Genomic DNA, 25911 nt, shown 5'->3' with positions numbered 1-25911 from the left:
ACCTAGTTGCAACCCTTTCAGGCTCTAACACTTCACAGAGTAAGATAATCAATGCCAGAATGGATCAATGATTACTTGAGCTGGAGTGGTTCCATGACTGGGAGTCAGTTATCTCCTAAGGACTGTTCAATCCTTGAAAAGACTGTGCTCAGCTTTACAAATGTTGATCTATCCAAGCCCAGGCAGCTGCAGACGTTCATCATAATATCACAGCTGTCCTCTCCAGCATGCAAATGATCGTGTCCCGTTGTTGTCTTATGGTTGAGCCTTAGACAAAGGAGCAATGGGGTACCACTTCACCTCAGCAAATCTGTTTCAGTCTAAACACTAACTTGTCCCTTCATCAGAACTACAACCCAAAACGCTGTACAAACAAGAATATATTTTTGTGCTTCATTCAATTCTCATCTGGAAACAAATGATACTAAAAATTCTAGAGAACTTTAAGTGGGAACCTGGGGCCCAGTGATTAAAGCAACACAAGCCTTCTTTATAGAAACTGCCAGACTTAGACTGATCAGGTTGCGCAAGATGTGGACATCAACTCCCCATCAGTTTGAGTAGTGCAAAAGCAGCAGGAGCTGTAACTTTCTATGTTATGTCCTTCCAACGAAGAACGACCAAAGCCAAGTGCAAAAGAAAAACAATGACAGCCAGCAATAGGAAATCAAAATAGATTAAAGGAAACAGCAAGTCAGTTAGCATTTGAATCAAAAAGACATTTTGGGTGAAATCTGTCATGGAAGCTACATTTACTGAAATTATAAAGACTATATCTTCTTGTGCTTGTCTTTTTTTTATATTGAGCTGAAATGAGAAAAGAACTGTTTTAAAACCAAGGATTGCTGAATGGTTTGGAAGCAAGTGGCATGATACTCATTGTGAACACTGCACACACAACAGAAAAACTGAGCTAACATCCGTGGTGTGACTTTTGATTCATAAGTCAGAGTCATTTTATAAGTGTGAACCATCCACCCTGTTCCTCTTACAAATGAGTGGAAACATAAGGACAAGAACAACCGACAAGCAGAGTCCTGATCAGTGCCCTTGTATGACCAGCGTGTACAGAAACTAATGAACTGCTTTACCAGTTTTTCTCTTCATTGATAACCCAAGATATTTTCCCACTGTGTGTTTAGAGTATGTAAAGGGGGAATTGATAACAAGTTTGAATTTTATTAGTAGTCTAACTAGTTGAATTGTACACAGGAGTTACATGCAGATGATTCATTAATTTTCATTGTTTCTACAGTCTAATTACTTACAAAAAATAAAAAACTCTTGTTAAGTTCAGAAATCTGGCCTGTGCTTCTGTCAACTGGGTCTAAAAGACAGTTTATTCTGGAGAATTGTATGTACTTTAAAAAAAAATCTTGGGATAATTCCAGAAATAGCAGGGTTTGATTTCCAGCATGCTACCCCCGTGAGACATAACAAAACATATTAAGCAATAGAAAATCTGAACTTTCGAGGACAGAAAGTGCCCATATGTCCCATTGTACTTCTTTCACAATGTTCTTCAATTTAGTCCCACATTTCAGTTAATATTTCTCAACCTGGCAAATCAGCCCTTTCAACAGGGAATCTTATTCCTCCATAGCCGCATTTGCTGCCACCCACAATTGCAGGATTCACTCATCACCTCATGCAGTTTTTGTGTCTGCAATGTCACTACCATTGACAATACTGGTAGCTTCTTGCATCAAGAAACAATGTTTTCGATGTCTGTTGATTCCTCCCATTCCTCGCTGTCTGGTTTACCACTCTGCTCATCTGCCACTTTTTGCCCCTCCCCAATCCATACACTTGAGTCCTTGCTGATGTGCTCTGAATGATGCAGGAAGAGTAATAACAAAAGGAAATAGATGCATAATGATGTTAGCTGCAGCAAATTTCTGTTCCAGTGCAGTGGCAGGAGATACTGGGAGGAACAACATTTGTACTGCTCAAAAAGAAAACTCCTGTTACAAGCTCCATGCCATAGCCACTGATTCCATTCCATTCCATTCCCAGGCCATTGTCAGAGGATAAACTGGACATTTGGAAACTTTGCCAAACTACACATCGCAAGTTGTCACAAACAGTAATGTGATAATGACCAGATAATCTGTTGCAGTGATACTGACCAAGGAATAATATTAAACAGAGTTCTTCTCTTCCAGTAAGAGCCACAGATTTTTTTTAAATACCCAGATACTGTAGACAGTGTTTTGGCTCACTATCTCATCACATCACAGTCTCCACAGTGGAAGAAAGAAAGAGAAGTGAAGTTTAGGAAGGAAAATCTCAAACTTCGGCTCTACTGAAGACATTGCTACTATAATAAGTGAATATAAATGAAACCTGAATAAGAGGAACATGAGCATTTCCAAGGGACTGGGAAAGACTACAGAACTAGTTAGGGCCAAAGCATAGAGGATTTTCAAACAAGGGTGAGAATTTTTAAAATCAAAACACTGCTTGACTGGGATCCTGTGTAGACTAGCGAGAAGGGTGACAGATGAATGGGATTTGGATTGAGATAAGACATGAGCAACATTTGGAAACCAGCCAGAGTTTATTAGAATACAAGGTGACTGCCATATCTGCAGAACCTGCTTCTGCGGTTTCACTTATCCATAGTTTGCCACAGCCCAAAAATATGATATGGAACATTCCAGAAACAGGAGACTGCTGGGTAGGTAAGTTTCCCATTTAAATGAATGGGTTCGCTATTATCTGCAGTAGGTCTTGGAACGTTCTCATGTGGATTCAAAGGGACTACTGCAGTTAAGTCTAAAGGTGACAAAGGTAGAAGTTATGAGTTTCAACAGATGACCTAAGGTGCAAGAATACATCAAGCAATGTCATGGAGGTGACAGAAAAGCACAGCAGGTCAGGCAGCATCTGAGAAGCAGGAGAATCGGGCATAAGCCCTTCATCAGGAATGGCCGAAACATCGATTCTCCTGTTCCTCGGATGCTGCCTGACCTGCTGTACTTTTCCAGCACCACACTCTCGATCAGATCTCCAGCATTTGCAGTCGTCACTTTCTCCTCATGGAGGTGCCGACAGGCAGTCTTATCGATGGCACAAAGTTTTTTTTAATTCATTCATGGAATGCTGCTAGGCCAGCACTGCTTGCCATCTTTAACTGTCCAGTGGGCAATAAAGAATCAACCACATTGCAGTGGATCAGCAAAGACAAGCAGGTAAAGATAAAGGTTAGCAGATTTCCTTCCCTAAAAGACATTAGTGAACCAGATGGATGTTTTACAACAATCAACAGTGGTCACATGGTCAATTTTAAGACAGGTTTAATTCAAGAATTTTTTTTGAATTAAAATTTCACTATTTGCCAGATTAGGAAAGATGGAAGCTCAGTGTCAAATGTGATGTTAAAGAGGGCAAACAATCAGTTACCATAAATACTCGAGTAACAGCCAAATTTTTACAACTACTTGTTCAGGTTAAATTTATCACGTCAACTGTTACATGAATACTACTTTTGATAGGCTGAAACTCATGACTAGCAAAATTGATACTATATGCTAAGCAAAAGTCCAACTGATCTCTAAACCAATCGTGGAGCAGAACACAACAACCAGTGGACTGGAAGACCAGGAGCAGAGCGGAACAACCAGCAGACTGGAAAGCTGGAGCGGAACATGACAGATGGCATACTGGTTCATAAATGTTGACTTATTAACTGTGAAGCACTAGGGTCGACTTTTACATGAGATATATGAAAAATCACAGGTTATTTGGCAAAAAAAGAGGGCGTCGACATTTAAATGAGATCGACTATTACTCAGGTGTATAAGGTGTGGATGATTAATACAAACATGCACTGTATAGAAGCAATAAAGTGCTTTGGAGCTCTCATGACAGTGACAATTCTGTACTACTTCACTTCATGATGCTTAGGTTTAAAACTAAAAAGATATCACCAAACTTAGGATTGGTTCAAAGTAAATTAATAAGAGTCATGGTCTACCTACCTTAAACTGTGCAGAACCATTCTGAAACTTCAAGCACCGTATGGATTTCTTGTGTGCACTAACAATTTTGAGTGGTGAAGTTGTCACACGTAAATCATACACATAAATTTTGCCCCTGATGGATCCTACAGCCAAAGTTGCTCCATCTGTCATAAAGTCTATTGCAGTCAGTGGGGCTTCAACAGAAATAGTTCTCAACAGCCTGCATAAATTAATTTAACAAGATGGCCATAAATTTTTAACTTAAATTTAATAGTTCTAGTTTTCTAGATAATAACGGTTAATGCTATTGTATGCTATTTAATCATTTTTCCACAGAATGTTCAATTACTTACTGACACAAAAATGTTGTCAGCACATTTTAGATGTGACATTTGATTCAGAAATATGAAATGCAATTTAAATTGTGACGTGTAGTTCAACAAACAAGGATCATACGACAAGTTATGAGCAGAAATAAAACCATTTCAAACGAAAAGCATAAATACAGGTAGTGAAGAAAACTGTTCAATATATTTTCCCTGAAAGCATTTCAGTTGTCACCTCACTTATCACTAAACGGAATGCTGATAATTGAGACCATGATTTCTATTACAACATCATTTTTCAAAAAATTGCTAAACAAAACAGCTGCATTGCTCTATTTAAACAATCCCTTAATAATATTTTCACTGCACTATATGTTCCAAGAGCACGCGGAGTTTTTGGACTCATTAGTACTAATTGCTGCATAATATATAGGGAGATATACATATGCAACTGACCAAGTTTATTTGCCAATTGACTAGAAGGTGGGACTTTTTTTTTTGCGTCGTACAGCACTGAGACAGGCCCTTCAGCTCAAACTGGTCCATGCTTACCAAAATGTCCATCAATGTTAACCCCATTTCCCTGTACTTGTCCTATATCCTTCTAAACCTTTCCTTTCTATGAATTTGTCCAAATGCCTTATAAATATTGTTAATGTACCCACCTCAATCATTTCTGCTGGCAGTTCATTCCATAAGCCCACTTGCCCCTCAGATTCCCTTTTATTCTTTTCCTTCTAATCTTAAACTGATGCCCTCTCGTCCTCACTTCCCCAACACTAAGAAAAAGACTGAGTGCATTCACGCTATTCATGCCTCTTATGATCTTATGCATTTCTTTAAGATGCCCCCTCAGTCACCTACACTCCGAAGAAAAATGTTACAGTTTGTCCAATCTCTCCCTATAACTCAGACTGCTGAGTCCAGGCAACATCTTTGTAAATTTCTTCAGTTTAAGAACATCCTTCCTATAGCAAGATGACCAAAACAGAACACAATACTCCAAGTGCGCCCCACCAACATCCAGTAAAACTGCAACATAACCTCTGTTGCACTGCACTCCATAAGGCCCCACCATTGAGCATGAAACTCCCACTTTGATTTCACTTTCCAAAGTACAAGGCCTAACACTCATCTGTATCAATTCCCTTAGTGCAAAGAGTTTGGATGGAGCAGATTTTGTCAGATGTGTCCAGGAAGGATTTCTGACTTAATATATGGAGAAGCAACTAGAGAGGAGGCCATATTGGATTTGTTGCTTGGCAATGAATTACGTCAGTTGTCAGATCTCTCGGTGGGAGGGCAATTTAGTGATAGCAATCACAACTCCCTGACCTTTACTACAGATATGGAGAGGGATAGGAGCAGATCGTAAGGGAAAGTATTTAATTGGGAGAGGGGGATTACCATACTATTAGGTAGAAACTGTCAAGCATAAATTGAGAACAGATATTCTCAGGAAAATGAAGGACAGAAATTGTGGAGGTTGTTTAGGGAGCACTTGCTGCAAGTATGGATAGGTTTGTTCGACTGAGGCAAGCAAGGAATGGTATGGTGAAGGAATCTTGGATGACAAGAGATGTGGAACTTCTAGTCAACAGGAAGAGGAAACCTTACTTAAGGTTGAGGAAGGACAAGACTGGGCTCTATAGTGTTACAAGGTAGCCAGGAAGAAACTGAAGAATGAACTCGGGGGCATGAAAAAGTCTTGGTGGGTAGGATTAAGGAAAACCCCAAGGCATTCTACACTTACATGAGGAGCAAGATGATCAACAGAGTAAGGGTAGGACTGATGAGGGATAGTGGAGGGAATTTGTCCCTGGAGTTGGAGGTGGTAGGGAAAGTCCTGAGTGAATATTCACTAGTGAGAGTGATCTTCTTGTTTGCAAGGGCAGCGTGAAACAGACTGATATACTCGAACAGATTAATGTTAAGGAGAACGATGTGCTGGAAATTTTCAAACACATGAGGATTGATAAGTCCTCTGGGCCAAATGGGATATACCCAAGGTTACTACGGGAAGAGATTGCGATGCCTTTGGTGATGATCTTTCCATTCTCACTGTCCACTGGAGTAGTGCCAGATGATTGGAGGGTGGCAAATGTTATTCCCTTGTTCAAGAAAAGGAATGGGGATAACCCTAGGAATTACAGTCCAGTCAGTCTTACGTCGGTGGTGGGCAATTTATCGGAGAGGATTCTGAGAGACAAGATTTATGATTATTTGGAAAATCATAGCTTGATTAGAGATAGTCAGCATGACATAGTGAAGGGCAGGTCATGCCTCACAAGCCTTACTGAATTATTTGAGGATGTGACAACACACTAGAGCTATGGATGTCGCTGATATGGATTTCAGCAAGGCACTTGATAAGGTTCCCCATGATAGACTCCTTCCAGAAAGTAAGAAGGCATGGGATTCATGGACAATTGACTGTCTGGATACAGAATTGGCTAACCCACAGAACACGGAGGGTGGCAGAAGATGAAAAGTATATGGCCTGGTGCTCAGTAATCTGTGTGCTTTTTTTTCTGAAGATTCCCTACAGTGTGCAAACAGGCCATTGTGCCCAACAAGTCCACACCTACCCTCTGAAGAGTAACTCACCCGGACCTATTCCCCTACATTTACCCCTAACTAATGCACCTAACAATATGGGCAATTTAGCATGGCCAATCCACCTAACCTTGCACATCTTTGGACTCTGGGAGGAAACTGAGGACCTGGAGGAAACCCACGCAGACACAGGGAGAACATGCAAATTCCACACAGACAGTGGCCCGAGGGTGGAACTGAACCCAATATCTGGTGCTGAGGTAGCAGTGCTAACCACTGAGCCACCATGTCGCCCCTACACCTTTTTAATCCAATTATTTATCCAATTCATTTTGAAAAACTACCAATGTTTGCACATCTGCAACTTTATCAAGTCATGCATTTTAAATACTCAACACTTTGAAAATAAAAGATTTTCCACATCATAGTTCTTGCATTTTAATTGACTCAAGCTAATGCAATTCCGCAACTGGAAAACGTTAATTCTGTCTAAACTCTTAATCATTCTAAATACCTCGATGCACTCTCTTACTACCCTTTATTGCTTGAAGGAAAACTTCTCTAGTCTCCATGTTCTGTAGGAACCATTCTAATAAATCTCACCAAAGTCTTTGAACTGCTCCCAGTTCCTTTTTGATCTAGGATTGGACATCAGCTGGGGCTGAGAAAATGTGTTGTGTGGGTCCTGCAGAATTGTCTGGATTTTTAATTTCACACTTCTATTTATAAAGCCCCAAATTTTGCTCATTTCATTAGTTGCATTGTGCACAAGACCTGTTCAGAAATACAAGATCTCTTGGAATTGTTGAGTCTACAGATAATGAAGATAGGAAAGAGGGTTTCACAGATGAGTTGAGATGGGGGTGAAACATACTGGCAATGTTACAGAGAATTACAGAGTCAAATACACTGTCATAAGTAGTGATGGTGTGAATATCCTGTGGTCAAATGTAATACCAAGGTTGTAAACATAAGACTGAAGAGGAATAGGCCATTTGGCCACTTTGTTTCACCATTCAGTAAAATCATGGCAAATCAATTGTAGCATCAATTCCACTTTGAGAACGAAGTGGTACACTGACTTTTATCAAAAGGAGATTTGAGTACAGCAGTAAAGATAGCTTCCTATAGTTGTGTAGAACCATAGCTGGATGACCATAGCTGGAATACTGTGTGCAGTTTTAGTCTCCTTAGGTAAGGAAAGATTCACTTGCCACGGAGGGAGTGCAAGAAGTTCACCAAACTAAACCCTGCAATGGTTGAAACATGTTTTTGAGGAGAGACTGAGGAGGCCAGTCTGTATTTGCTAGAGGTTTGAAGAATGAAGGGGGACCTCATGGAAACTCAAAATTCGTATGGATCATAATCTCAGGAAATGGCGTAAGCAATTTCAGACCATGGAGGAGGAATTTCTTTACTCAGGTGATGAAACTTGGAATTTTCTTCCCTACAGCCTGTGGAAGATTAATCATTGGGCACACTCAAGACAGAGACTGATATCTTTTGATGTAATTCTTCAAAATCTACGAAGATAGTTTGGGAAAGTGACATTGAGGTCGATGATTAGTTACAATTTAATTGAATGGCACAGTAGGCTCGATGGGTTGAAAGGTCTGCTTCTATACTAACCTCTCAGCATACCTGCGACTCTCTTGTCCATCAGAAGGTACAACTGCTCTAAAACTCCACAGCAACTTCTGTGACTTAACAAGATTACTTTTCCTTCTTCTAAATTCCAATGAATACAGGCCTAGCTTGTGCAACCTTTCATCAGAAGATTACACACCTCCCCATTAACACTGACTATAACCTCAGACTGCTGTCAGGAAGAAGGATAGAGTATATAAGTTAGATAAATTATGCTTGGAGTAGTCGCCAAAACTATAGTCTGTATTTCCAATACTTAATTTGGGCAAAATTCTGTTAATCCAGATGTCAGATAAGCATTCTGATAAATTAAGTGACAGTAGAAGAATCGAGGAAGCTGATAATGATATACAGCTGGGTATAACAAGATTACATGTGAAAATTCATGTTATGTCTTTGGAAGATGTTGTTGACGTGCAGCATGTAGATGAGAAATAGTAGAAGGCAAGAGCCAATCCACAGGAGACATGAGAGGTACCAGTTGTTCAAACTGACACCATGGTTACGATTAGGTAATTGAGTGTGAAATCAGGTGACAGCACTTGTGGAGACTCATTTCAGAAGGACTACGTGGTCACCTATGTCAAAGGCTGCCTTCAATAATTTGTACATGTATGCCCTCAGATCTGTCCTTTCAGTGTCTTTATGTTACATTGCCTAAATTCATTCTGCTAACTAAAATGCAACACTTGACATTTAGCTGTACTAAATGTAAGCTGCCACACAGCTGCTCACTCCACTAGCCTGTCAGTCAAAGTTTAAAACAAGGTTTTCTCTACAATGTTTGAGTCATCTACGCAGTTTGAATTCGTGACATGCTCATCCAGAGAAGCTATCTGCCCTACCAGGAAAAGCCATGGTCTCAGTACTGACAATACATAAGTAAGATATGTAAAGCAATTGCCAAATATCTACAATATACTCACATCTTGCTTGAAGTGTCATAGCAGTTGATTTTTTTATCCAAACCAACTGTGGCAAATAACAAATCGTTCACTGGTGAAAAGCAAAGTCCAGAAGCTGGAGCCTTGTGAGCATTTTCAAAGGTGTGGTAAGGTTGCTGTGTATTAACATCCCAAAGAGTTACAGCTCCACTGTCGTGAACACTCCCCAACAAAGCTTTCTTGAAGATGGAATACTTCAGATTTTGCACTGGCTGAAAAAGGAAGATCAAACAGAAATGTTTGAAATGTGCAAATGGAAACAAACATTTCTCCAGCTAATTTGAAAAAAAGCTAATACTATTTTCTAACATTTAAATTGTCAATTCAGCTGGAATGTAAGAACAGGTCATTCAGCCTGTCAAGCCTACCCAGCTTTTCAATAGGATCATGGCTGATCAAAAGCTTCAATGCCTTTTACTCACTCCACTCCAAAAACCCAGTATCAATCTCTACCTTTAACATATTCAAAGACTGAGATTCGACAGCCTTCTGGGATTGAGAATTCCAAAGTTCACAACCTTTTGAGTAAACTAAATTCTACTCATTGTGGACAAAGATGGCATCTGTCTTACCTTTAAATTGTATTCCCCAGGTTTGGACTCATCAGCCAGGGGTAACAGCTTACTTGCATATACCTTGTCTACCCCTTTTAAGTCTTTTCTAAGTTTAATGAGGTTATCCCATATTCTTCAGAACTCTAGAGAATATAGGCCATTTGCCCAATGTCTCTTCATAGTGCAGTCCCACCCTCCTGGCAGTATTTCTGGTGAATCTTTGCTGCACTCCATCTATGGCAATAATACTTTTCCTGAAATAAAGATTGGGGGCAGTACGGTGGCTCAGTGGTTAGCACTGCTACGTCTCAGCGCCAGGGTCCCAGGTTCAATTCCAGCCTTGAGCAACTGTCTGTGTGGAGTTAGCACATTCTCCCAGTGTCTGCGTGGGTTTCCTCCGGGTGCTCCGGTTTCCTCCCATAGTCCAAAGGTGTGCAAGTCAGGTGAATTGGCCGTGCTAAGTTGCCCATCATGTCAGGTGCATTAGTGGGAGGGAAATGGGCCTGGGTGGTCTGTGTGGACTGGTTGGGCCTTCGAGCCGGTTTCCACACTGCACGGAATCTAATCTAATCAAGACTGCACACAGTACTCCAGATGTGGTCTAACCTGCAGATAAAGAATACTTCTAAAGAATTGATAGGTCGGCACGGTGGCTCTGGTTAGCACTGCTGCCTCACAGTACCAGGGCTTGGCTCTAACCTTGGGTGAACGTCTGTCTCCAGTTTACACATTCTCCCAGTGTCTGCTTGGGTGCTCCTGTTTCACAAAGATGTGCATATTAGGTGGATTGACCATGCTAAATTGCCCTGTAGTGTCCAGAGTCGTGCAGTCCACTTGGGTTAGCCATGGTAAACATGGGGTTATGGGAAAAGGGCAAGATGGTCTTCAGAGGGTTGGTGGAGACTCCATGGGCCAAATGGCTTCTTTCTATATTGTAGAGATTCAACGAGCAAAAGTCACTGATAGAAGACATTAGCTCAATTTCTCCTTACAGATACTTGGCCATTCTATATTGCCTGATCTGTTGAAATTTCCAGCATGTTTTATTTAAAGAAAATCCAACTTGTGAAGAAAGCATCTTATGATAAATATGTTGTTGTGGTTCTGCTCGCCGAGCTGGAAGTTTTTGCTGCAAACGTTTCGTTCCCTGGCTAGGGAACATCATCAGCGCTGTTGGAGCCTCGCGTAAAGCGCTGCTTTGATGTTTCTTCTGGTATTTATATTGGTTTGTTCTTGCCGCTTCCGGGTGTCAGTTTCAGCTGCACTGATTTGTATGTGGGGTCCAGGTCGATGTGTCTGTTGATGGAGTTTGGGGATGAATGCCATGCTTCTAGGAATTCTCTGGCTGTTCTCTGTCTGGCTTGTCCTATGATAGTGGTGTTTTCCCAGTCAAATTCATGTTGCTGGTTGTCTGAGTGTATGGCTACTAGAGATAGCTGGTCGTGTCGTTTCGTGGCTAGCTGATGTTCATGGATGCGGATTGTTAGCTGTCTTCCTGTTTGTCCTATATAGTGTTTTGTGCAGTCCTTGCATGGTATTTTGTAAACTACGTTAGTTTGGCTCATGCTGGGTACTGGATCCAAACACTCCATACAATCAACACAGGAATTCTTGAACGTCATCAGGAATACACACATAGACAAAGAAGAAACCATGGTATCATTCGACGTGACGGCACTGTTCACTTCAATTGACAAAACCCTAGCCAGAGAAACAATAGCCAACCTACTGGACATACATAACAGAACACAGGAGGCCGAACCTATCAACAAGGACGGCATACTTAAACTACTGGACCTGTGCCTCACCACACACTTTACATTCAACAATCAGATATACGAACAAATCAACGGAACACCCATGGGATCACCAATCTCAGGACTCATAGCAGAGGCAGTTATGCAAAGGTTAGAACATACAGCCATACCACAAATCCAACCCAAACTCTGGATCAGATATGTTGATGACACCTTTGTAATCATCAAAAACACAGATATAGAAAAAACACACCGAATCATCAACGCCACACTCACAGGAATCCGATTCACACGAGAAGAAGAAAAGGATAGCCAACTCCCATTCCTAGACGTGTTAGTAGAGAGAACACCCAACAGAGAATTCACCACAAGGGTACACAGGAAACCAACACACACAGACCAAGTCTTAAACTATGAAAATAACCACCCCAACACACACAAACGAAGCTGCATCAGGACACTATTCAAAAGGACCACAACACACTGCAGTACACCAGAACTGTGAAAAGAGGAAGAGGAACATCTATACAAGGTATTCGCCAAAAACGGATACCCACACAACTTTATCACCAGATGCCTAAGAGATAGACCAAGGAACGAGGACATGCCACAACCAAAAGGACTAGCCATTCTACCATACGTCAGGAGCGTCTCAGAACTGACAGCCCGACTACTGCGACCCTTAGGACTCATAACAGCACACAAGCCAACATCCACGCTCAGACAACAACTCACTAGAACAAAGGACCCAATACCCACCATGAGCCAAACTAACGTAGTTTACAAAATACCATGCAAGGACTGCACAAAACACTATATAGGACAAACAGGAAGACAGCTAACAATCCGCATCCATAAACATCAGCTAGCCACGAAACGACACGACCAGCTATCTCTAGTAGCCATACACTCAGACAACCAGCAACATGAATTTGACTGGGAAAACACCACTATCATAGGACAAGCCAGACAGAGAACAGCCAGAGAATTCCTAGAAGCATGGCATTCATCCCCAAACTCCATCAACAGACACATTGACCTGGACACCATATACAAACCACTACAGCTGAAACTGACACCCGGAAACGGCAAGAACATCCATCAACAGACACATCGACCTGGACCCCACATACAAATCACTGCAGCTGAAACTGACACCCGGAAGCGGCAAGAACAAACCAATATAAATACCGGAAGAAACATCAAAGCAGCGCTTCACACGAGGCTCCAACAGCACTGATGATGTTCCCTAGCCAGGGAATGAAACGTTTGCAGCAAAAACTTCCAGCTCGGTGAGCAGAACCACAACAACGGATACCCGAGCTACAAATCTTCAATCAGATTTTAAATAAATATGTTGGCATACCAATTCAAGTTTTAGTTGACATTACACATTAAACAGCACATAATCAGTTCCTAACCATGAAATTAAGACATAAGTGAGATCAATTATGACTACGCATTTTTGAAGTCATTGCATAGGAATATTCTAGTGTTGTATACAGGAACATCCAACAATTCCAATATGCAGATTTGCAGGAAAGGAACATTTTGTTGGGAGGAAAATGATAATGAAACAAGAACTGATTAGTTGAACCTTTGGTTAGTGTACAGTTTTTCGCACAATTCTGATGAGAGGATGAGGAACTAGTTGACTACATTGTTGAATGAACTCAATTCAGAAAAGTTTAATTTTTGGAACTAAGCTCAAGGGTAACTATCGCCCAGAGCTCAGCAGTTGCCTGAAGAGAAAATAAACAGCAATGATACTTGCTCATGGTAGCGGTATCCATTAAATTAATACAATACAATTCAGGATAGTGATCAGGAACTTCCCCTCTCTCCCTCTTACCCTACCACCCCATCCTTTACATATAATTTGTATGTTGTCCCAAGCACTCAGCAATAAATTATTGCAATTGGATTTCTAGAAAACATCCGAGAAAGTGCAATATCAAAAATTATTGCAGAACATAAAAGCTTATGGTATAGGAGGTAAGATATTGGCACGTATAGAAGATTCACTAGCTTACATTGGACAAAAATGGGTTTTTTTTTGGTTAGCAAGGTATAAACAGTGGTATGTCATACGGATCAGTACTGGGACCTCAACTGTTTACAATTTAAATAAATGACTTGGATGAAGTGATGGTAAGTCTGGTTGCTAAATTTGTTAATGACACAAAGATATGGTAAATTATGAAGAGGACATGTGAGGCAAAAAGATATAGGTTAAATGAGTGGCCAAAGGTATAACAAATGGAGTATGATGTGGGAAAATTATTATAGAATCCCTTCAGTGCAGATAGAGACCGTTTGGTTTTGCTGGGTCTGCACCAACCCACTAAAGAACATTCGCTCAGACACGATACCCTCACCAATCCTGTCCCTGTAATCCTGCATTTTCAATTGCTAATCCATCTAGCCTGCACATCACTGGACATTAGGGGCAATTTCGCAAGGCCAATCCACGCAACCTGCACCTCTTTGGACAGGAAGACGAAACTGAAGCACCTAGAGGGAACCTAAGCAGACACAGGGAAAACGTGCAAACTTCACATTCAGTCCCCAAGGCTGGAACTGAACCAGAGTCCCTGGCACTATGATACAGCAGTGCTAACCACTTAGTTACTGTGTCACCCCCAATGTGAAACTGTGAACTTTAGCAAGAAAAATATAAAAGGAACATACGATTTAAATGGTGAGATAGAGTAGAGCTCTGACTACAGACGGATTTGACTTGCCAAAGTGCACTAATCACAGAAGGCTAGAACGCAGGTGTAACAAACAGTTAAGTAAGTTAATAGAATGCTCCAATTACCGTGAGGTGAATTGAATACAAAAGTAGGGAGATTATGTTTCAACTATACAGGACAATAGTATATAATATCGGTATCCTTATTTAAGGATAAATTTAAATACTTTGGAAGCAGTTCAGAGAAGATTTACTAACTATATATAAACAAAGAAACATAGTAAATAGGAGTAGGACTTTTGTTTTAAAATTCACTTGCGAGACATTGCTGACTAGCTAGCATTTATTGACCACCACCAGTTGCCCTTCAGAAGTCCTTTGACCATGCACCAAGACTCAACATGAGCATGGCTGATCACCCAGTTCAGTATCTCTGCTTTCTTACCACATCCTTTGATACCTTTAGTCCTCCGGATTATGGTCAACTCCTTGAATACAGTCAATGTTTTGTCCTCAACTATTTTTCATGGAAGGATTCCACAGACTCCCCACTCACTGAGTAAAAAGATTTATCAAAGTCGTAAAAGGCCTATATCCTTAAACTGTTACCTTGCATTTATCCTCTCTAGTCCTGTTATGATTTTATAATTTTTGAATGAGAAGTCTTTCATTCTTCTAAACTCCAATGAACAGATCTAGTCTCTCTCACGCACAGAGTCTGGTCAACCCTTATTACACTACCTCCATAGCCAGAGCATTTCTTCCTCAGATAAGGAGATTAAAACTTATATTTGGAATGGAATGGTTTTATAAGGAAAGGCTAGGCTTAAGTTTAGAAAAGGCAACTTTATTGAAATATCCAAGATCCTGACAGAGTACATGTGGATAGGAAGTTTTAGTTTGTGGAAGCATCTAGATCTAGGTGTCACGTTGAAATAAGTGAATAATTACTTTTAAGACAAAGAAGAAAGTTTTCTTACGTCAGGTCACCATCTCTCAGCTGGTAATAGCAAGAGCCTAGAAGTCCAGAGCTCAGGACATTTGTTCTGTCCTGGGGAGAATCCAAATGGTCAGAGTCCACATAACCATCAATGAAACAGGCAGAACTAGGAAAATTGTTCTGCTGATGGAGTAAACTAAGATTCACTTGGGTCAAAATTAGATGTCAGAGTTCAAAGATAACCAGCTCTAGATTATTGTCAAAGTCACAAGAAAATTGGTGCAGTGTAAATAAGATGAGAGAGACAAATGCATGACTCAAATTAGGTATAGAAAAATGGACTTCAATTTAAGAACATCAAATACTAAGGAAATTGGGTGCTATATCTAAGGGACCAGTGCTCAAAGTACGTGGAGGTAGTGAAAAGATTTACTGAAGTGCCCAGAAAATTCAATCATGGGGACAGTACAATGTTTCTTCCCTTAAAATATTATCCTAATTCCTCTTTGAAAATTATTACTGATCTGGTTGCAAAATCCTTTCAGACAATGCATCAAGCAAGTCATTCCAATAAGGCTTCTTCATGATTATTTCTAATAACTTGCAGAATCACTCAAGTTCTAAACCACATTTGGAAAAAACAATTTACAATTCTATAACATATAGCCAATATACAAAAGTGGGGAAATAACGTTTACAAATTTTACATGTACACTGCTGAAGAAAGCACATACCTGAGTTTTACCATGACCAAATGGAGCACTAGAAATATTAGTTGTAACACTATGCACAATAATATCACCACTGCGAGAACCCGATGCTATATAGTAGTCATTCCAATTGAAACAGACACTACTGACTTCATCTTTGTGATCCTGTAAAACACATATTGATTAATACAAAACTATTCAAATGGATCTTGTGCTTAAATCAGCAAATGTTAAAAAAACAAAGCAAAGAAAGTTTCACTGACAGAGTACGAAGAATGGTTTATTAATTTTCACAGTTAGGAATATAATTAGTTTAGTCTGAAATGGTATAGAATACCTTGAGATACTTAAACAATTCAGGAGAACAATGCAAGACATACTGTGACGTTCTTGAGCAGTTTAATATAAGAAGCAAGGAGGTATTGGAAGTTTTGGTGTCTTTAAAAGTGGACAGATCCCAAGGTCTAGATGAATTGTATCCCAGGCTGCTGTGGGAGGAGGAGCAAATATGTAACAGGGACCCTGACCCAAATTTTTCATTCATCTCTGGCCACAAGGAAGATGCCATAGAACTGGAGAATAGGTAAAGTGGTTCGTCTTTACAAAAGGATGGTAGAGATGGATCACAGAAATATTGACCAAGTCAGTCTCACATCAGTGGCAGATAAACTATTAGAGAAAACAGCGAAGGATAAAATTAGTCTCCATTTAGAGAGGCGAGGTTTGATCGGGGATAATTAGCATGGTTTTGTCAGAGGGAAGTCAAAATTGAATTCATTTTTGCGAGAAGTGTGTAGATGAGGACAGGTTTTATGAAATTTAAGCCGTGTACTGTACCTTTAAGAGAGAGTGAATGCTATTCTGCACTGAGAGCTTACAATTACCTGTCATGTGACTAACTAGCAGTCTCAGAGAGTATTGGAAAATTGAAAATATGTAACATATGGCTATGAAATAGATACCGGAGTTGGTTGCTATTTTGGCAACAGCATTTGTCAAATTTGAATTTAACCAGTTTAAATTATGACCCAAGATACTAAAATCCAATTGAATTTGAATTTATTGTTTTGACAACATCAAACCAAATTCTTGAAATACTGTGGTGGGATATAAACTTGCGTTCCCGGGATTACTGATTTGATCTTCATCAGTCTAGTAACAATCACTGACACTGTTGTGCCTGTTTTTTTCACATTTTTACCCAGCAGACACATCATCTACCTAAGGATTGCAAGCCCTCTCACTTCGCTGACAGCACATCAATCTGTGTTCCATTGGTCCTCCTGACCGACATACAGCTTTGATGATGAGATCAGGAACTTTCAAACTACCCTTAATTTCTGTCCAGGAGTCATGGCCCAGCAAAGGAAGGCACAATTTTTGCCTGCAGGGAGGCAATGACCTTGTGGTATTATTGCTGTTAACCCAGTGACATACGCAATGTTTTGGAGACCTGGGTTCGAATCCTACCATGGCAGATGGTGGGATTCGACTCAATAAAAATATTTGAAATTAAGAGCCTAATGACGACCATGTATCCATTGTCAATTGTTGGAAAACCTCATCTGGTTCACTAATATTCTTTAGGAAAGGAAACGGCCATCCTTGCCTGGTCTGACCTAGATGCGACTTTGGGTCCAACATGTTTGACTCTTAAATACCCTCTGGGCGATATACACTAGCCTAGGCAGCTGCGCTCTCATCCCACGAACGATTTTTTAAAATATTGAAAAACCTGTTCTAATTACCCTGCCCCTGTTGAAAGAAAAAGTGCAGCCCCTTCATGGCTGCTCCATTATACAATAAGAACAAAGTTAATCTGATCCTGATCTTAACTTGGATTGTTCTCCATAGCCCTTAACTTCTGTCATTCAGAAATCTTATTTCAGCAATGAATATTTTTAGTCTCCAATTTTTAGCGCAGAAAAATCAAAAGATTCATAACGTTCTGCAAAGAAATTGCTCATCTCCAACTTATGAAAATTTTTATGAATACATTTTTATTAAATTATTAATATGAATTGTGACACATTCAACACTGCACAGGAAACTAAAATATTCACTAACATTTGACCGTTGTTCGACAGAATACCTTCAGTGTCCTATGCGATCTCTTTGACTTTATGTCCCAGATATTGACTGTATTATCAAGACCTCCACTTACAATACATTTCGAATTAGAATTCAGACTTAGACATGTCTGCTTTTTCTGTGCAACGAGAAAATTTGATTATTAAAACAGACACATAACCTCAATAAATGAGACATTTAAATTATATTAATAAAGTTTAGTTGAAAAATGTTCCTTCAAGCTATATTTTTCAATCTTAAAAGGAGTTTTACAGTAATAAATATTTACCTACCCCTTCAGCAAGATCTTTTATAGGAACTGGGGTGGATCTGCAGGATGACAGAACTATTTTGTCCCCACTACTTGATGAGCTCAACAAACACTGATGTGAAGAAAATTAAGGTAAAATGATTTTAGAAACAAAGGTTTTTGCCTTGTTAAGGGGACAAAGTTTCTATCTGAAGAACAGAATTTGTAAATTAAACTCTGACTTAGGTAAGCAGAGGAATTTGAATACTGAATATAGAATTAATAGGCAGTCAGTCATGGAAGCATTAGCCATTAATAAGATGGAACAAATGATAAACGCAGCAGAGGAAAACCTAGAGATGTGAACAGATCCATAGGGCAAGGACAGAGGCAAGGAAAAATTAGTAAAAACTTGCAAAGTGGAAATAAAATGCAAAAACCAGAAAAATACTCAAAATTCCAGCAAGGTAACAGGAATCGAGCAGCTGATCATCATGTGGACCGAAAATAGTCTTAACCCAATCATTCTAATCTGCTTTTTAAAGATGCTATGCTGTAACCTTGGAGCAAAATATTTTCCTTGTATCAGTTTAATCATTTAGGGTCCTTTTATCAGATTATTAAATCATTTTGAAGAACTATTTTCATATTTTGGGAGCCTTGATCTGCTGGAAACAGGTACAGGTGATGAAAGTCACTGTATCATCTAATATGCTAGTTTGTCAACAGAGGATAAGAGCACTTGTCAAGATTTGGGTCAACAATCTCAAGACTAAAGTGGTGATTTACCAGGTGGCATGGTCACTATGGTCCTACAGACTTGAACAACCTATAGCAGGCACCTCAAAGCAGCAAGGTCCGATCAGTGGTCTTTACACCATCCTCCAAATGCAGTGTAAAGAAACGCTGTCCAATAACAGTGACCTTTCCCAAGACGTGATTCATAGAATGCCTAGTGTCGAAATAGGCCCTTCAGCTCAGCAAGATCACATTGATCCTCTGAACAGTATCCCAGCCAGACCTGTTCCCCTATTACTCTACATTTATACCTGACTAATGCACCTAACCTACACAATCCTTGAACACTATGAGCAATTTAGCATGGCCAATTCACCTAATTTGCACATCTTTGGATTGTGGGTGCACCCAGGGGAAACCCACACAGACAGAATGTGCAAACTCCACACTGACAGTTACCTGAGGCAAGGAATTGAACCCATGTCCCTGGCACTGCGAAGCAGCAGTGCTAACCACTGAGCCACCATGCTGCCCCATGTCTAGCACTGAGACAGTAACCACTGAAAATCAGCTTCGCTGAGTGGGAAGACAGTGAAAACACTTAAGGTCGGGGGGCAGGGTGTCCTCAAAGCATCCCTGAAGGGGTTAAAATACACCTACTCACTCATGTGAGCCCCTGGCTTCAGATGAATCTAAATAGTGCAGTGGTCATTAGGCAGGCACCAAGCACATCAACAGGTTTTGTCAGGAACGTGCGAAATTGAGATGGACCGTGTGAACAAACTTCCCAACAACCCTCATCTACCCAACTCTTTTAGCACCGCCACACAGAATCATACAGCATGGAAAAAGACCCTTCGGTCCAACTAGTCCATGCCTACCAAATTAAACTGGTCCCACTTGCATGCATTTGACCCATTTCCCTCCAAATCTTTCCTATTCATGCACTTATCCAAATGGGTTTTAAATATTGTAACCATGCCTGCATCCATCACTTCCTTGGACAGTTCATTCCACATACTAACCTAAAAATTGACCCTCATATCCTTTTTAAAACTTTCCCCCTCATCTTAAAAATACATTTTGAATCACTCCAGCCTAGGGAAAAGATCCTTGCTATTCACTTATCTATGCCTATCATATTTTATAATCTTCTTTCAGGTCACCCCTCAACCTCCCAGAATGTACCCTTGACACTGGATTAGTGGTGCTGGAAGAGCACAGCAGTTCAGGCAGCATCCAAAGTGCAGCAAAATCGACGTTTCGGGCAAAAGCCCTTCATCAGGAATAAAAGGGCTTTTGCCCGAAACGTCAATTTCGCTGCACTTTGGATGCTGCCTGAACTGCTGTGCTCTTCCAGCACCACTAATCCAGAATCTGGTTTCCAGCAGCTGCAGTCACTGCTTTTACCTCTGTACCCTTGACACAACAATTACCTCAGAACTCAACAAACCAGAGGTCAAGTAAGTAATCATCATTCCGAAAGGGCTGTCTAATAGCAATTGATTACATAAATAGAATTGTTACTGACAGCTGTAAGCTCCAAAGGATATTATCAACAGTCCAGCAAACAGACGTTATTTCACAGGGTTTCTTGTGAGGGTTAAACTGTTCCACCACCGTCATTGAAAGCGAATCCCAGATTTTAATGTCATCCCCACATGAGGCTAATTTGATGCTATCCTGCATGGTATATCCTGCAATATATAAACATGAGATACACATGAAATAGAACAGCCTCCAGAATAAGGAGAAGGTTAAATATAGTGTTGTTTCTCAAACATTGAATAAATATTGGGTTTGAATACTAATTAACTTTTAAAGTGTGCATGTAAATTGCCATTGGCAACATTAAAACAGGAAACAACCTGCCTTTGTATCAGTGGGATGTTTTAAAGACAAATGCATCCAATTTCTATCTGACGCACAGAAATATATTTAGGAAGGATGGCTGAAAGTTGAGAAAGGAAAAGATGGATTTTATGAAGATCCATCTGTCTGATACCTCAATTCCAACTGAAAGAAACTAGTTTGACTAGAAGTCAAATACCTAGAATTGAAAGGAAAACTTCCTTGAAAGGTATAAGTAAAAGTATTTATTATTACTGAGGTTTATTTTCACTATTAGACACTTCTTTTATTCAAACTATAAATAAACAAAATTTTGTAGAAGTGTTTTCTCACTTAGATAATTTAGCAAAGGTTTGGACACAAAAAAGGTATCAACAGAAACAGAAAGGTCAATGTTTATACAGTTCCTTTCACAATTTAAGGGAGTCCCAAAGTGTTTCACACCACTAAAAAACTTACGATTAGTCAGAAACATTGAAACCAATTTGTGTAAGGCAAACGCCCACAAAAAAAGTGGGATAATAAGTAGGAAACACTAATGAGATGTGGGGAGTGTTCAAGGAGCAGCTACTGCGTGTCCTCGATAGGTATGTACCAGTCAGGCATGGTGTAAAGGGCCTTGTGAGGCTGCCGTGGTTTAGTAAGGAATTGGAGTCCCTTGTGAAAGGGAAGAAGGCGGCATATGTAAAGATGAGGCGTGAAGGTTCAGTAGGGGCGATTGAGAGTTATAAGGTAGCCAGGAAGGAGCTAAAGAGGGAGCTAAGAGAAGCGAGAAGGGGACATGAAAAGTCTTTAGCTGGTAGGATTAGGGAAAACCCAAAGGCTTTCTATAGGTATGTCAAGAATAAAAGGATGACTAGGGTAGGTATCGGTCCAGTCAAGGATAGTAGTGGGAAGTTGTGTGTGGAGGCGGAGGAGATTGGAGAGACATTAAATCAGTACTTTTCATCAGTATTCACTCAGGAACAGGACACTGTTGCTGATGTGAATATGGAATCACAAATAATTAGAATGGATGCCCTGGAAATATGCAGGGAAGAGGTTTTGGGAATATTGGAAAGGATGAATATAGATAAGTCTCCTGGGCCTGATGGCATTTACCCCAGGATCCTATGGGAAGCTAGGGAGGAGATAGCAGAGCCATTGGCCTGGATTTTTATGTCGTCGTTGTCAACAGGAATAGTACCAGAGGACTGGAGGATAGCGAATGTGGTCCCATTGTTCAAGAAAGGGAGTAGGGATAGCCCTAGCAACTATAGGCCAGTGAGTCTGACTTCAGTGGTGGGCAAAGTCTTAGAGAGAATGGTAAGAGATTTATGAACATCTGGGTAGGAATAACGTGATCAGGGATAGCCAGCATGGTTTTGTGAAGGGCAGGTCGTGCCTCACAAACCTTATTGAGTTCTTTGAGAAGGTGACCAAGGAAGTGGATGAGGGTAAAGCAGTAGATGTTGTGTATATGGATTTTAGTAAGGCGTTCGATAAGGTTCCCCATGGTAGGCTAATGCTAAAACTTCGGAGGTATGGCATTGAGGATACATTAGAGGTTTGGATTAGGAATTGGCTGGCTGGAAGGAGACAGAGGGTAGTAGTTGATGGATTATGTTCATCTTGGAGCGCAGTTACTAGCGGTGTACCACAAGGATCTGTTTTGGGACCATTGCTTTTTGTTATCTTTATAAATGATCTAGAGGAAGGACTTGAAAGCTGGGTAAGCAAGTTTGCGGATGACACAAAAGTCGGTGGAGTTGTGGATAGTGAGGAAGGAAGTGGTAGGTTACAGCGGGATATAGATAAGTTGCAGAGCTGGGCGGAAATGTGGCAAATGGAATTCAATGTAGCTAAGTGCGAAGTCGTTCACTTTGGTAGGAATAACAAGATGATGGATTACTGGGCTAATGGTAGGCTACTTGGTAGTGTGGATGAGCAGAGGGATCTTGGTGTCCATGTACACAGATCTCTGAAAGTTGCCACCCAGGTAAATAGTGCTGTGAGGAAGGCATATGGTGTACTGGGCTTTATTGGCAGAGGAATTGAGTTCCGGAGTCCTGAGGTCATGTTGCAGTTGTATAAGACTCTGGTGCGGCCTCATCTGGAGTATTGTGTGCAGTTTTGGTCGCCATACTATAGGAAGGATGTGGAAGCTTTAGAACGAGTGCAGAGGAGGTTTACCAGGATGTTGCCTGGAATGGTAGGAAAATCTTATGAGGAAAGGCTGAGGCACTTGGGGCTGTTCTCATTGGAGAAGAGAAGGTTTAGGGGAGATCTGATAGAAGTGTATAAGATGATTAGGGGTTTAGATAGGGTAGATACTAAGAACCTTTTACCGCTAATGGAGTCAGGTGTTACTAGGGGACATAGCTTTAAATTAAGGGGTGGTAGGTATAGGACAGATGTTAGGGGTAGATTCTTCACACAGCGGGTTGTGAGTTCATGGAATGCCCTGCCCGTATCAGTGGTGAACTCTCCTTCTTTATGGTCATTTAAGCGGGCATTGGATAGGCATTTGGAAGTTATTGGGCTAGTATAGGTTAGGTAGGATTCGGTCGGCGCAACATCGAGGGCCGAAGGGCCTGTACTGCGCTGTATCCTTCTATGTTCTATGTTCTATGAAATCTGCTTTTGAAATATTGTGACAGCAGACAGCAAAGAAGTCTCCTGCTCCTCAAAGTTGTGCCATCATTCTTTTATGTCCACCTTGAATTGACTGGCAAAGCCTCTTTTTACCATCTCACCTGAAAGACAGCACCCACAGGACTCCTCTGAATACTGCATTGAATGGGCAGTCTCAAAAAAGGTACACTAGGACTTGAACCCTCATCGACTAATGCAGAGGTAAAAGCATTTGAAATTAATCTGCTTGTATTTAGCACTGTGTTATATAATTCTATCCTTAGAGGGGTGATTAAGACAGAGAAAAAGCCAACTTTGACTAAAGGCTTGCTTTGGCGCACGTGCACCGAAAACAAAGAGCATCTTATCTAAAATACAAAGTGCTTGAGAAACTCAAGATAGTGTCTGTGGAGAGAGAAATAGGCTTAACATTTCAATTTCAATAGGACTCTCCTTCATAACTGAAGGTAAATGGGTGACCAGTTAGGCATGACAGCTGGGTGTGAGCAAGGAGTAGATGGATAGTCGAGAGATTGAGGGGGCAGTTTGATAGGTAGATAAGGGGGCAGATGTTCAAAGTTTATAATTTAATTGATTTTGTATTTTGTCTGGACAAATTTTAAGTTTTGCAAATTTATGTCAGATTTTAAAAAAAAGCTGTACTGGCATCAACTGTTGCATTAACAATGCTTTATGATTAGAAGTTGTAATTGTAGCCACTGAGTGGTAACAGTCTTGCCAGAGTCAGAAATCATGGGGAATTAAATCCCATTCCAGAGACATAAGCCTATAATCTTGGTTGATAATCCACATGGGAGGGATGTGCTGCACCGTCAATGATGCTGTGTAAACAATAAACTTTAAATAAAATTAAAGACTCCAAAGGATCACAGGGCTGCTTTCTCATTAAAGATACACAACCGGTGATGGTTTAATCTGACAGGCACATGCCTCAGAAGAGGGGGGAGTTCAAGATTGTGAGCCCTTCATGGTGACCGGGTGCAGGAATTGAACCCTGACTGTTGGCATTACTCTGCAGCATAAACCAGCCATCCAATCAACTGAGATTAAGTACAGGCTGTCTCTCTGACGAGTAAACTATCTCACACCAAATTCAAAGCAGCTATGTTCTTCTCAAGATCTTGGCTGATATTTTTCCTTCAATCAACATCACAAAAACAAATGTCAGTGTCACGTTGTTTGCATCAGCTACAAGTCAGTTGGTAACACACACATTTCTGAATCACAAAGTCCAGTTCGAGGCATTAGCACAAAAATCCAAGCTGACATTCCAGTACTTGAAGCAATGTTGCATTATCTCAAGGGCCTTTATTCAGATGAAACATTAAACTGAAGTGTCATCTACCCGCTCAGGTAGTTTTAAAAGATCTGATTGAGTAGGTGATATTATCGCCACAATCTACATAACACAGAATAATACATTACAGTTTGAGGGAGATTGCTGTGCGCAAATTGGCTGAGCCATTTCCAACATCACAATAATGATTAAGTTTTAGGAAGTGCTTCATCGACTGCGATGATTTGAAATCTCCCAAGGTGGCACATCAATTGTTCTACATTGAAAAGTTAAGAGTTAAGATAGAACTTCATCCCCGGTGAAGGAAGAGCGGACGGGAAAGGAGATACCGCTGGAGAGGAGCTAATTTCTGCGGGGCAGGCCGCTCTTACTTGAAACTACACGGGGACCGGGGCTCTGCTGCATCGGGGATCTGAGGGCGGCCAGTGGGCCCCGCCGGCAGCAAGTTGAAACGCCGTGGTTCCTGGAGGGTCCTGGGCCTCCAGCGCTTCCTCCCAGGGTCACTCCCTCACTGACCGCTCACCGAGCCGGGGTCACTCACTTCCTCCCTCACTGACCGCTCACCGAGCCGGGGTCCGCCCCTCCCCCTCCTCATTGACTGACCGCTCAGGACAGGCCTGGCTCCGAACTCACCTTGGCGCCAACAGCTGCCCTCCCGAGGTGCGCGCGCAGCTCTATAGGCGTCTCCCCTCCCACGGCGCTGCCGTTGGCTGCGCGCGCTCTCTGCTGTCAGTTGGTGAGGGGCGGAGTGAGTGTGATGTTTATGTGGATCTAAGACAGGTACTTAAAGACGGTTTGTCATCTTCTATTCTAAAGAAGGGTCTCTAGACGATACGTTAACTCTGTCTGTCTCTCTCCACAGACCTGCTGAATTCATCCAGCAATCTCTGTTATTATCACTTTGTTGCTGTCTGAGGATTTTTGCTTCTTATAAATGCCCAGTAAATTACTGTGAATACCCAGTACACTCCTGTACA

The 25911-nt window shown here is 40.9% G+C and overlaps 1 protein-coding gene across 3 annotated transcripts in view; it reads right to left on the bottom strand.

Moving 5' to 3' along the window:
• Nucleotides 1-25637, bottom strand: part of nedd1 (NEDD1 gamma-tubulin ring complex targeting factor) — a 58183-nt gene extending 32546 nt beyond the window's left edge. The window contains exons 1-7 of one of the 3 annotated variants that reach the window (XM_060843287.1): nucleotides 25568-25637; nucleotides 20706-20849; nucleotides 18458-18552; nucleotides 18187-18303; nucleotides 16119-16259; nucleotides 9421-9650; nucleotides 3984-4185 (exon numbers count right to left, since the gene is read on the bottom strand). In XM_060843287.1, coding sequence (XP_060699270.1) covers nucleotides 3984-4185; nucleotides 9421-9650; nucleotides 16119-16259; nucleotides 18187-18303; nucleotides 18458-18552; nucleotides 20706-20841 — 921 coding nt within the window. In that variant the 5' untranslated portion in view covers nucleotides 20842-20849; nucleotides 25568-25637. Of the gene's footprint in view, nucleotides 1-3983; nucleotides 4186-9420; nucleotides 9651-16118; nucleotides 16260-18186; nucleotides 18304-18457; nucleotides 18553-20705; nucleotides 20850-24850; nucleotides 24872-25475; nucleotides 25526-25567 lie in introns of those variants that run through there. The other 2 variants (XM_060843288.1, XM_060843289.1) reach the window with 2 other exon arrangements.
• Between the last annotated feature and the right edge of the window lie 274 nt (nucleotides 25638-25911).

The sequence above is a fragment of the Hemiscyllium ocellatum genome, chromosome 23 (genome assembly GCF_020745735.1).
Source record: "Hemiscyllium ocellatum isolate sHemOce1 chromosome 23, sHemOce1.pat.X.cur, whole genome shotgun sequence".
Classification (NCBI taxonomy): Eukaryota; Metazoa; Chordata; class Chondrichthyes; order Orectolobiformes; family Hemiscylliidae; genus Hemiscyllium; species Hemiscyllium ocellatum.
This window is presented reverse-complemented; position numbering and strand designations above follow the sequence as displayed.